Source organism: Alosa alosa, chromosome 2, assembly GCF_017589495.1.
Source record: "Alosa alosa isolate M-15738 ecotype Scorff River chromosome 2, AALO_Geno_1.1, whole genome shotgun sequence".
Classification (NCBI taxonomy): domain Eukaryota; kingdom Metazoa; phylum Chordata; class Actinopteri; order Clupeiformes; family Clupeidae; genus Alosa; species Alosa alosa.
In genome coordinates this window covers 6,647,222-6,659,392 of record NC_063190.1, presented here as the reverse complement: position 1 = coordinate 6,659,392, position 12,171 = coordinate 6,647,222, and the positions used below count along the sequence as shown (strand labels likewise).

Below are 12,171 nucleotides of genomic sequence, written 5' to 3'. Positions count from 1 at the left end.
ATTAGAACGCCATTGAGTGTGTAAAAAATAACATTCTGTCTCTATGGTTATGTGATTTTACAACAGACAGAAACAACATCTCTTGATGGTCTTGTGGAAAATGTTGATAGCAAAGATTCTAGAGCTCTGTTCTTGAATCTTTGGTTGATAGTAAATTGTAGAAGTTAATCTTAGGCTTGACCACTTGAGGGCAATGTTGACCAGGATCCAACCGAATAGACATCGTTTTAGGCCTAATTAACAACACGTTTGTTGTTTGCCTAAGTTAAAAAGATAAATAGCCGTATGTACAGCTTGTCATTTTTTTATTTATTGGAATATTAGCGACAATGAAACAATTAGGTTATGTAGAACATTCCAACGCCATGTTTCTCGCCGTTTGATGGTGATCAAAATGCATAAAAATACATTATTTTAGCGTCTTATGGCACCTGCGTAAAGGTATAATCATGTGTCATCTGTAATCGAGGTATGAAATAAAATGTCCTTCGCCCAGCAATGTTTTGAATTGAATTCACAAGTAGTACGTCATTTCCTGCACGAGGAAGCCCTTAAATGTGTCAACAGATCGCAAAACAAATACATACAGTAACAGTTAAGAGTTGCGCTCGATGGTCGGAGTCAACGGTAAGAGAGCTGTGTTGGTGGATTTCTCGGAATAATGCACCGTGAGTGTCAATAGATTTTCTTGGAAAATATTGCGTGACGACAGGCAGTCAAAATAAATGTGGACATTTTGTTTTTGTGATTCTGATTCTGTTGACATTCACACTCTCCTATCGATTGCCCCAGCATCTACGTCGACTTATGTTAGCCAGCGATAGCTAGCTCGCTAGCTTTCCAAGTCATTAGTCAGCTTAGTCAAAACAGGTTTCTAAATATAGCCAGCTAGCTAGAGAGTATAGTGTACTGTAAGATCTATTACATATGGACAAGAAAGGCAGTATACACGATCCACATACATGGACAATAATTAGCCAGCTATTAAATATGTGTCCTCATTTGTAGGTTGCTGTTTGTCTCTATAAATGTGGTGGTGGTTAGCTAGCTATCTCTTTGTTGATTTGTGGAAACAAGCCAGTCGTGCATTGCCTATTTTTAGCCATCACCAGTGATATTTGAACTATGTTAGCTAACGTGAACCTAATACCTAATCGGTAAGTTCATGTTGAGGAATGCGGGGCTATTACACAATGCGAGCCGTTGCTTAGGGAACGTTATTGTTTGTAATCATCCATCTAACTTAATTGTGGTACTTCGTTGATGAACGTTTCCTGGACAATGTTATTGTGTCGATGTTCCATTATTATGACAGATAATTCTCACAACTTCTAAACCATTGTCTTATGCCACTAGCAGGCTTTCCAGAACCTCAAGGCCATTGTGAGGTATCTGTCACTGTAACGGTGTTTTTTCTGTGATTCGCTGTTGCTTAGTGCAACAAAACGAAACAATGTCTTATCCAAGGCACGTTTCAGAAAACTACCCAGGCCTTCTACTAAACAAAAACAGGGCCTACTAGAGTTTAACCTGCAGGTTGCCATGGTTACGTCCGAGGTTTGCGGTAGGTTCAAAACAGTCGTGTTGTCATGGCAGCAAGTTTTAAATTCTCAAACTTACCACTGCGCAGCTGTTTTGTCGGGTATCAAACCATCAAACACGACACCGGGGAAAAAACTGCCATGGTTTAATTTGTCCACAAAACATAGTAGGTGACGGAGTACATTTCAGAGGATAGATGTAAGAGACGGCTGTTATTGATTAATGATTACTGAGGTGTTAAATGCCTGAAAGCAAAGGTCCGTGTGTCGTTTGCTGTAAAACAGCTCGTTGGACGACTTGAACGGACAAATAGAATGCAACAAGCCATCCATCTATCTATGAGGCATTTAGGGCTAAAAAAACAAACACAGCCCAAAAGTTGATATTGGGCATCCTTAATGACAGCTGCTGCCTACAAGACATTGACAATCATATGAGGAGGAGAATAATATTCTGAGAGCCAATGCACAGTTTACATCCATTTGCATACAAAGTTTCTGTCAGAAACTTAATATCCTAAGTTATTATTTTCTTTACTTGTGTGCATGCTTGTGTCTTTGGTGATCTATCTATCTATCTGTCTATCTATCACATACATACCAACACATTAATGTTTATTAATGTTAGTGGTATTTGGCAGACACCTATTAGTTAAAAAATAATACTTTAAAATAAAGTTGAACAGCCTACATTAAGACTAACAATAACAGTAATAATAATAACATCAGTATAAATAATATCAAATATCAACAATGAAAAGTTTTCATATGAAAAAAGCCACAGCTTTGTAAGGTGAACAGGTAAGTCTTCAAACATTTCTTGAAAGTCTCAAAACTATCACAAGAACATAGAACATTAGGTAGCCTAACTCATTCCACCAATGAAGAATGAGAAAAAGAGTCTTGACTGTGACCTCTTAGCATGAACAGATGGTGGACACAGCAGACGCTCATCAGAGGACTGAGAGAGGATGAAGAGCTGGATCATAGAATTCAAATAGCAGGTAGCAGATCCAGTAAGTGTCCTATAGGGCAGAGTGAGGGATTTAACTGCGATAGGAAGCTAATGAACAGTTACTAACAGAGTAGTTACATGTGTCTTTGGCTTAAAAACCAGACATGCAGCTACATTACATGTATTATACATATATAATACAAGGGTGTAGTAATGTGATAAGCCTTGACCCAATCAACTGTAAATCTCACTTTAATGTCCTCGACCTCTATTATCTAAAGGTTATTCGGATATCTAATGGGCATAACCTACAATTTCCCATTTTGGTAAACATGTGACTAGAAATCAAGATAGGTTTGCAAGATTTCAAGTAGCCATTTGGGCCAATAGTTGGTTATGCAAGCCTTTGGATATTTGGATGAAATCTGCTGTACCAGAGTCTGTTAAGTATGCTTTAGAAGGGGGCTATTGTCATGTCTTGTGATGTCACAATGCAGTGGTAGAATGGCCTCTGTGTGTGGTCACTCTCTCTAACATCTCTCTGTATGCCTTCTTCTTCCCCCACCCCTTGTTCAGGCATTTGATGAATGGGGCGTTTGGTGAGTCCCCTTCCCATCACCACAGACTCACCAGGCTTCATTGTCAAGATTGGGATCCTGATTGATTGACTTTCCTGTCTAACCGGAGGTTAGTTGAGCTGCTTTTTATTTCATCCCTGGCAGAAGATTGTCTTGGGATGTTTGCTCTCGTTGGCACTTGAGTTTACTTTCACATCCAGTCTACTAGACTCCACAGCCAATTCATAAAAGCACTTCTAGGTGAATAGGCTTCACTGTGTGTTTGTAAAGTTGTAACTTGAGATTGGAGCCCCATATTGTTTGCTCATATTACTCTATTCATGGTGATACCCATAGTTTTTTCTACTTCATTATTGCCTCAGAGGAGGTACTTCTTAATAAAAACCATCCCCATCAAAGAAAAAACAACCTTTTACTGATTCTCTTAAGTCGTGACTATGAGTCATAGGATTTTCTGCAGTAAGTGTTTGGCCCATCATTGATTTTAATTTATTTCTGTAATGGATGGACATTATCATTCCATCTCTTGTGAGTGCACAAAGTACTGTACAGAAGTTTGCAAAGTAGTTAAGCTTATTGTGAATTAGCCAAATTCCGTACAGCACTGTACAGTCCAGGCAAAGTAACTCATTTTGTAGCCAAAAATAGAACTAATTGTAAAAGATTTTTTTTTTCAGCATAGATCATTTCTATGAGGTGTCCAGAACACCATACTAAAAGTCCTAAGAAATCCTAGTTGAGGAAATATGTTAAATTCTCATCAATCCGAGATGTGTGCCAATAAGGCCAGGCAGCAATACACCCCAATGGGGCTATTTTACTCCTATCAAAATGAAACTTTACACAATGAAAGTGCCCATGAAAAGTACATTCCTCATAGAAATGATCTAAGCTGAAAGTCATAAATTGCTACTTTGCCTGGGCTATGTACTGCAGTCAAACTGTTTGGTTAGGCATTATCATTACCTGCTGTGTTGTTGGCTGGTTAGCTTGCCAGTTTCGGACAAAACTGTTTACTGCTACTCAACTCTTAGGCATGTAGAGGGACCTAGCCTACCAGTTTTACAAGATCTTTTTGTTCTGTATGCTTGTCTTACCATGCCTCTCATATGACTGCTCCTCTGTAAAGCTGGGGGAACTTAAAGAACAAAATCAAAACTCTGTATTTGCTTAAGACTGATTTTCATGTTGCCTTCTGTCTTCTGCTCCCACATCTAAGTTACTTGTTGAGAAAGTTTTACGTTCAGTTCCTTTGCAAAACGACAGTGATAGACTGTCAGGTCAATATGATGCATACTACTGACTGTCTTTTTTCTATGCTCAACCCCTACACATATTTAACTACTGTATTCCGGTGTGCTTATGTGAAGGTGTTCCTGTGAAAGACGCCGGGGTGACACAATGGACGGGTCAGAGGAGTTTGAGGGACGCACCATGGTTGAGGTGATCACTGACAAGTACAACCTGGAGAACTTCCCCTACTGTCGTGGGCCCGGCACGGGTGTGGTGGTTCTGACCAGCCCACAGAGTTCTCCAGTGAAAGGTAAGTCACGTGATTATATCTAAACGGTGCCCAAACTGTCCAAGCAGCATACTAAAAGCCCATCTAGTTACCTGAGAAAGGTCTAGCATATGTGGATTCAGGGGAATGTTAGGACAATTCCAAGGTTCCTGCACTGACCAACATTATTATTATTGGTGGGGGGGGGGCAATGGCAATTCAATAAAGCTAAAGCCTCCATGGCAACATCGTTCTCACAGGCCAGCTGAACTTGCCTCGAGTGCTCGTGCTGGACAGCTGTGGAATCACCCAGGCTGGAGATGAATCAGAGGTTGCCACCTTCTGTGCCCATGTGGTAGAGCTGGACCTTTCAAATAACCACCTGCAAGAGTGGGGGGAGGTATGCAGTAATCTATGACTCCTCATCACAGGTGTTGTGTGGGTGTGGGGGTGTGTGCTGTCAGCAGCACAAGGTAAGAGTTCTGTCAGGGTGTGAAGTCCGCAGTTGGCTCTCGCAACACGTTGTTCACTGGTGTCTTGCTGAGGAAAAGTAACTTGACTCCTAATTAAAATATTATAGAGAAAAATATAACACATGACTTAAATGGCATTAATAGGGTCATTCATGCCCTTCCCATAGTTCCTAGCTACTTTAGATTTTTAATCAAGGGGCAAACCTTCCACTGCGCCTCCTGTATTGTCTCAGGTCTTGAAGATCGTGTCCAACGTTCCGAAGCTGGACTTCCTCAACCTCAGCATGAACCCTCTGAGTGGGTCACAGCTGGAGCATGAGGCGGAGCCTTTTCTAGAGCTGCGCCACCTGGTCCTCAACAACACCCACGTGTCCTGGGGAGTCCTTCACAAACTCACTCGGGAGATCCCAAAGTAAGTACCAGTCAGGTCATTATCACAGCACAAACCGACCTCACGTCTCCTCAGGCTGTCGATTAGAAGACTTATTTATTCTGTGTCATGGGATTTGGCAAGTGTATTATTGATCTTCAAAACCTCTTTTTACATCTGTGTGTGTGTGTGTGTGTGTGTGTGTTGCAGGCTGGAGGAGCTCTTCCTATGTCTGAATGAATATCGGTCCGTCCAGTTGTCCGATGTGCCTTGCGCCTCCCTGCGGCTATTACACATCTCGGACAACCAGCTGCAGGACTGGGCCGAGGTGCGTAAGCTCGGCCTCATGTACCCCGGGCTCCAGTCCCTCATCCTCGCCAACAACACGCTGACCTCCATCGATGAGCCACAGGAGTCTCTCTGCCGCCTGTTCCCCCAGCTGCGCTGTATCAATCTTCATAACACGGGTATGATGGGCAAGCATATGCGCACACACACACACACACGCACATTATAGTGCTGAGGCCATGAAATATTTTTGTTCTCAAGGTCTGAGTCGTTGGGAGGACATTGAGAGGTTGAGCATGTTCCCCAAGCTGCAGGAGGTCAAAGTCATGGGGGTTCCGTTACTGCAGTCCTACAGCACCACAGAGCGAAGGAGTCTCGTGGTGGCACAGTAAGTAGCCCAGACGCACTCCAAATAAGACTACAAATGAAATTCAGTAAAAGTGTGTGGATGTCACACACTTCACACCCTCAAATGGTTCACGCAGTTTTGCAAGTATTTTTTTTTAAAGTTTTTTTGTGAGTATTTTTCTATGCATATGGTGCAAAGAATCCATATTCATAATGGTTTACAATTTGGTTCCATTGATTCCATTCTGGATGCATGGTGAAGCCAGTTATGGTGTGGTTCTTGTTGCCAAACAGCTGACCCTCTGTTGGATTCCACAGGCTCCCTACAGTCACGGTGCTGAACGGGAGTGTGGTGACACCAGGAGAGAGGGAGGACGCCGAACGTTTCTTCGTCCGCTACCACGTTGAGTATCCTGAGAATGAGCTACCTAAAAGGTACCAGCAGATGCACTACTAGCTGCATCCACCACATGTGATCGCATGTGCATTACACCCACCTATAGACAGTGCAGGGGCCGTGTGTACATTGTGGGAATGCCCTTCCCCCTAGGAGCCATACTGATAACCTCATGCTGTACGCTGCTTCGACAGCTAAAATAGGAACTACACATACTGCCCGCCCTGCTTCGACAGCTAAAATAGGAGCTACACATACTGCCCGCCCATTCACTCATGTATCTAAGAATATCCTCTTGTAGTATCCTCTTTTATTGGTCCTTGTGTTTACGTCCTCTTTTTGAAAACAATTCTACACTAAAATGATGAATAAACATTAAAAACACAGAAAAAAAAACATTAATAACACAGATCTTCATAGTACTTCATTGGCAGAGAAGAGAGTGATTTATGCATGTACCCTCTTGGGAGGTTTGGCTAGTCTCTCCCACTGTGGAGACATTCCCTTCAGTCAGTCACCTCTCTCACTTTTCTATCACGAGACGATAGCATCTCTGATCCAACATGTCCTCGCTTCCAGGATCCTTCACTTGACATTAAGATGCCAGTGTACCTTTAAGCTGATAACACCAGATAACTTTGGCATGTCTGACCTTATCCTCCATTTATGGGTGGCATTTTCTTGGGTGAAGTGCACTGTGTCACCTCTTACCCCCATCCTGTTTTAATCACACTCCTCCTCCCTCGCCAATCAGATAGGAATTCTGTGGGGGTCCGGGCAGGTGTCTGAAAATGGATCGCCCACGCCTTTTTGCCCACCAACATTCCACTTAACCTGGGAGAATCCGGCGGGAGGCATTTTCGGGGAAAGCACAAAGTGGATGCCCCAAATGGGGAATCTAACCTTTGGGGGACAATGTGGCCAGTCTCTCTCTCCTCAAAGGCTCCTTTGTCTCAGAATACTCCGATCGGAAAACTGATACACAAGGTGGCAGGATGATTTATTTTTTTATTTATTTTTACCCCCCTCACCATCTCCCCTCCACCTTTCTTTTACTTAAAAGGGACTGAGGTTGTAGCACTTTTTTTTAGCTCTCCATCTCCTTTGCCTCTTTCTTACCCCCACTCTGCTTTTCCCTTCTTGGCCTTTAAGAGGATTAAAGAGCAGCTTGTCATGTGTAACAGGAGCACATGCACAGCAGGCCACAAATGAGTCGTCATAGCGATTATTACGCAGTCATTTCACAGTGGGGAGGGAGGCTGGTTGGTGGCTCATATCAGGGAAGACAGGTAAAATGGAGGGTGGAGGTTCTAGAACGGCATTTACACCATTATGACGATGATGACTGAGGGTGGGAGAGGTGTGGTCACTGATCTGTAAACACTTCAGGTAATGAGAGGGCTTCCCGACAAATCCTACTGCGTCAGTGCCAGATGATGATCTGCTGTCGATGAATCAGTGAACGTGAGTTCAAGTGATCTTGGCAAATTCACAAGTTCAAATTCCCACCTCCCTTCAAGATGCGTTTCCTTTAGCTTTGAAAAGAGTTGCGTTTTGCCCCATTGGGTTTTGTTGTTGCTGTAGTAGTTGTTGTTGTTTTTCTTTTTATATTGTCCTCCCTTGTAACAGCCATGTCTCTGAGGATTCTGTTTTTATAAAGCCATGCCAGTTTGAGACAGTGGGGCAGTCTGTGGTTCCCCTTTTGAACTGGTGTGCCCACTATTGCCCCCACCCTCTCTCCATCCCAATCCAAAGATCAGAGCTGGTCACAGACTCTCACATTTATGTCGCCGAGAGAGTGGAGATCAGACACAGGCCCGGGACACCTCAGTGCCTTTGAGTAACCGTAACCTTGGCCTGAGAGGGGAGAGACAGAGCGGGAGAAAACGAGACTCCCTTTGAGAAACCTTAATCGCGCCTACATCAGTGTTTGGCTGAAACAGAGTGTTGAAGGGGGGGGATTTAAAAAGATGGGTCAGGGTGGGTAGGTAAGGGGGGGGGGCAGTACAGATAGAAGTGAACATGGAAGCTTGACCGCCTTTGAGTAACCGTAACCCCAGCCACAGATAGAAAGCAACTGTGAGAGTCTGCAGGCCAGGCTACCTTTGAGTAACCGTAACCTTGCCTATCAGCGCTTGGGCTTAAGACCCATAATGCTCTCCCTCTCTCCCTCTCTTTTGCTCCCTCTCTCTCTCATCAAATGGGGATGGGGAATGTGGATTGCGCACGGCAGAGGAACTGAGGGGCCGTGCCGCCACTAAGCGGCACCTCACCTGTGGCACTAATCTGAGGTCTTCATTAAAAATGAACCGATAAGAGTTGAAAAGAGCGGAACGCGAGGGGAACGATATCAAAGGTCGTAATAATACAGCTGTAATCGTGGCCATGCTAGTTCTCAGCAGTTCGGGGATGGATGACGGGGAGATTAGAGGCAGTTAGAGGCAATATGACTATGGAAGGGATTGGGGGGGGGGGGTGGAAAAGGCAGCAGCAGCAGGAGCGTGAAAAGGTACACAGAGGAAGAGGGGTTAGAGAGCTCCAGAACTCTAGATGGCCTTTGAGTAACTGAAGCCTCGGCGACGGGTGCGCTGGGCATAATCTGCCCTCTGATGCAGAGCGGGGCGAGGTGTGGGGGAGACGGAGGAGAGGCGAGAGGGCTGAGAGATGCAGGCGAGAAGGAATGGCTGGAGGACGGCCGGAGGGAAGCGAGAGGGGTGCATAGGGTGATGGATGGGAGAGATAGTGGCCTGACTCGTGTAGAGAGGAAACTTGGATTCGTTTAGAATTCCGAGTGCCCTGCAAGTGTATGGTAGTTTTAGAAATTTCGATGGGGAGTAGATACGATTCATGTCCTATTGTTAGATAGGTGGAAGAGTGAAAGAATGGTAATGTAGTTGATGGTGTTGCTCCGAGTTTACACCACAGAATTCTGGTTTTGAGTTCATTTGTGTGCTTTTCATTAGAACTAATGGTTAAATCACATAAAATAAAGTGAATTAACTGTGTGTGCAAGTGCCTAGACATTTTTCTTGCTTCTGATTTTTTAGGGGGGCATCTTTACATAAGCAGTGCAATGAAATTAACCTGCAGGTACCTGACCTGCCAGTAGGGTGTGCTACTTAGGACATTATTTCAAAATTAGCATTTTAATATATCACAGTTTCAAAGGAATGCACAGATTTGTGAAATATTCTAATTTCATTTTACATTTTTGAATTCCTATATAAACTATTAACATTATCAAAGTGCACTGTAATGGAATTGTTTTTTCTCCTTCCTCAAGGAAACATTTCTGACACAAAGACCTGCTTGTTGTATGTGGTATCACTCTATGTTCTTGCTCAAATGATTTTGTCGACATTATGTACAGTCAGGCATTGAGTGTAATACAGTCTCTCTGCTATTGTCTGGTGTCATCTTAGATACTACTAATGACTGGGCGAGGAATCCAGGGCACCTGCGTTATCACTGCTAATGTGATTTAGCTGCGTTTAAGAGTGCTAAGCGCACTAAATGAAAGCTTTGAGTGAGGCAGGTCTCGCGGACAGAATGGCACTTTGTACAGGCTAAATTCCCATGGCAGGGCAGTGAGCTGTAGGCACAAACCCAGGCCTGGGGCTTGCTTTGTGGGCAGACTTTTTGGGCAGGCAAGGGGAAATTGCTTTGATTGGCTCAGCTGTTACAGTAGCTCTCAAAGCAAAGTCTTTCTTCCAGATTTTATTTAATCGTTCCTGGGGCCTTATCTCTCCCACAATCCCCCTGTGGAGGGCAGAGGGAGGGAGGGAGGGAGGGGGGTGAAAGCTTTCTCACGGCAAAGGACTCGTTGTGCTTCAAAACCCATAGTCTTTCTCTCTCTCTTACTCCTCCCCTCTCTTTCTCTCTCTCTCATTCACTCTCTCTCTCTCTCTCATTCACTCCGGCAGAGGCCCTAAGACACAGTTAGTCATACACACATAATCAGACTCACTCTCTCAGTTTGTGCTCTCTCCATGCCCCCAGATCCCCTCTGTTGACCCTACTCTCACATAACTTACACTCACCGCCGAAAGCTCTTCTCTTTCATTCTTTTAAAATCATCCTTCTGCGTCAGTGCTCGCCATCCAGAGACTTGGAAGTGATGCATATGACTCAACCCAGGCCCAGTGCTTCCCGTAACAGATCAATGTCCGAGAAGTGTTGTAGACAATACTGGCCACTTGTGTGTGGTTCCGAGAACAGACAGACTTGAGCCATGCAATTTAAACGAGTGCTCCGTGCCCAAAAAAAACTTGTGGTGTATATGACTGGAAGAAGGCTGCACCCAGTTTCCATTTTTTTGTTTACCAGTTATGCCTTCTATTGTTCCTGCCCAGAGAATTATGTTTTATTAATCCGCACGCATTTAAATGGGTGAAATGTTCAAGTAGTTTGCCCATAGGCATCATGTGGCATTTAAGCAGGCCTGATAGCGGCTCAGCCACCATTTCGATTTCCGGCGCATCGACGGTCTGGGGGGGGAGATCAGGGTTCGTGTGATCACACGTGCAAATTTCTTTTGTGTTTCCTGTAAGGTTAAATGGCGGATCATTCACGAGAGGATTTTGAGATGCACAGACTCCCAAATGAACGCATATCCACAGATTTTGTTAGAGTGGTGAAATACATTCACACCGCTGCGCTGACATTATATTGAGGAAAAAGTATAGCCAACCAAGCTCAAGTAGCTCAGCCAGACGGACCTTACGTAGGCCTAAATTAGGACTTTAAAAAATATCGGCGCAAATTATCGGCCAGAATTCTGTTATCGGGACCGATAATAATATTTTCATTTTTTCACTTATCGGCCAATAATATATCGGCCGCCGATATATTGTGCATCCCTACTCCCAGGGAAAAAGTTCAGGCTCAGGATTTTTTCTACTATCACCCCGTTTAAGTGTGTAACACCTGTCCGACATCCTCTTTCTGTGCTCAGGTACCACAGCCTAGTGGCTCAGTACGGCCGACTGGAGCCCCTGGTGGACGTGGACCTGCGCCCCCAAAACAACGTGCTGGTGGACATCCGCTACGGGGACCACGCGGAGCAGGTGAGCCTCAAGCTGGGGCAGACGGTGGCGGAGCTGAAGAAGGCGCTCAAGCCCCTGCTGCAGCTTCCGTGCAACAAGATGCGCGTCTACCACGTGCCGCCGCTGCAGGGGCCTCAGGAGCTCAAGTACAACAGCCGAGCCCTGCACTCCTACAAGATGCGCGACGGGGACGAGATTTTGGTGGTGCCCAAGGATCTGTGAGTTTTTTCGCCGTGTGTGTGGATGGGGGAGCGGAGCACCAGCACGACCACCACTGCAGCGAGTATCAGTGTCCAGCCTGCCTAGCTCCCAAGGGGACGAGATGTCCAATAACATCCCACGCACAACCTCCCCTCAAGAGCATCCATAGTGGCCTTGTGGGCCTGATCTTGGTGGTCTTTTAAATAGAAAAGTAGGAAATGCTTGGCCATGTGTCATGACAAAGAACAATTTCTTTGTTTTCTTGTTTTTTATTTGTGTTGGCTTTAACTTGTTCCTGCTACTCTGACTGTGTGTATGTTTGTGTTTGTTGTGAATGTGGGGTGGTCAGAGAGAGAGAACATCTCAGGAACTGCTGCTGATCTTCTGAATATATGGCTCAAAGAAGATTATTTTATTTTTATTTTTTTGAGGGATTTTAACTTGTTTGAAGTGGTATACTGAAAGTATGTACTT

The 12,171-nt window shown here is 44.5% G+C and overlaps 1 protein-coding gene across 1 annotated transcript in view; it reads left to right on the top strand.

Annotated features, from left to right (window-relative positions):
* The first annotated feature begins 524 nt into the window (after positions 1-524).
* Positions 525-12,171, top strand: part of tecta (tectorin alpha) — a 35,961-nt gene continuing 24,314 nt past the window's right edge. The window contains exons 1-9 of the mRNA XM_048238168.1: positions 525-668; positions 3,073-3,183; positions 4,445-4,617; positions 4,836-4,975; positions 5,282-5,460; positions 5,629-5,885; positions 5,968-6,094; positions 6,373-6,489; positions 11,406-11,714. Of these exons, the coding sequence (XP_048094125.1) occupies positions 4,476-4,617; positions 4,836-4,975; positions 5,282-5,460; positions 5,629-5,885; positions 5,968-6,094; positions 6,373-6,489; positions 11,406-11,714 (1,271 nt within the window). The 5' untranslated portion in view covers positions 525-668; positions 3,073-3,183; positions 4,445-4,475. The remainder of the gene's footprint in view (positions 669-3,072; positions 3,184-4,444; positions 4,618-4,835; positions 4,976-5,281; positions 5,461-5,628; positions 5,886-5,967; positions 6,095-6,372; positions 6,490-11,405; positions 11,715-12,171) is intronic.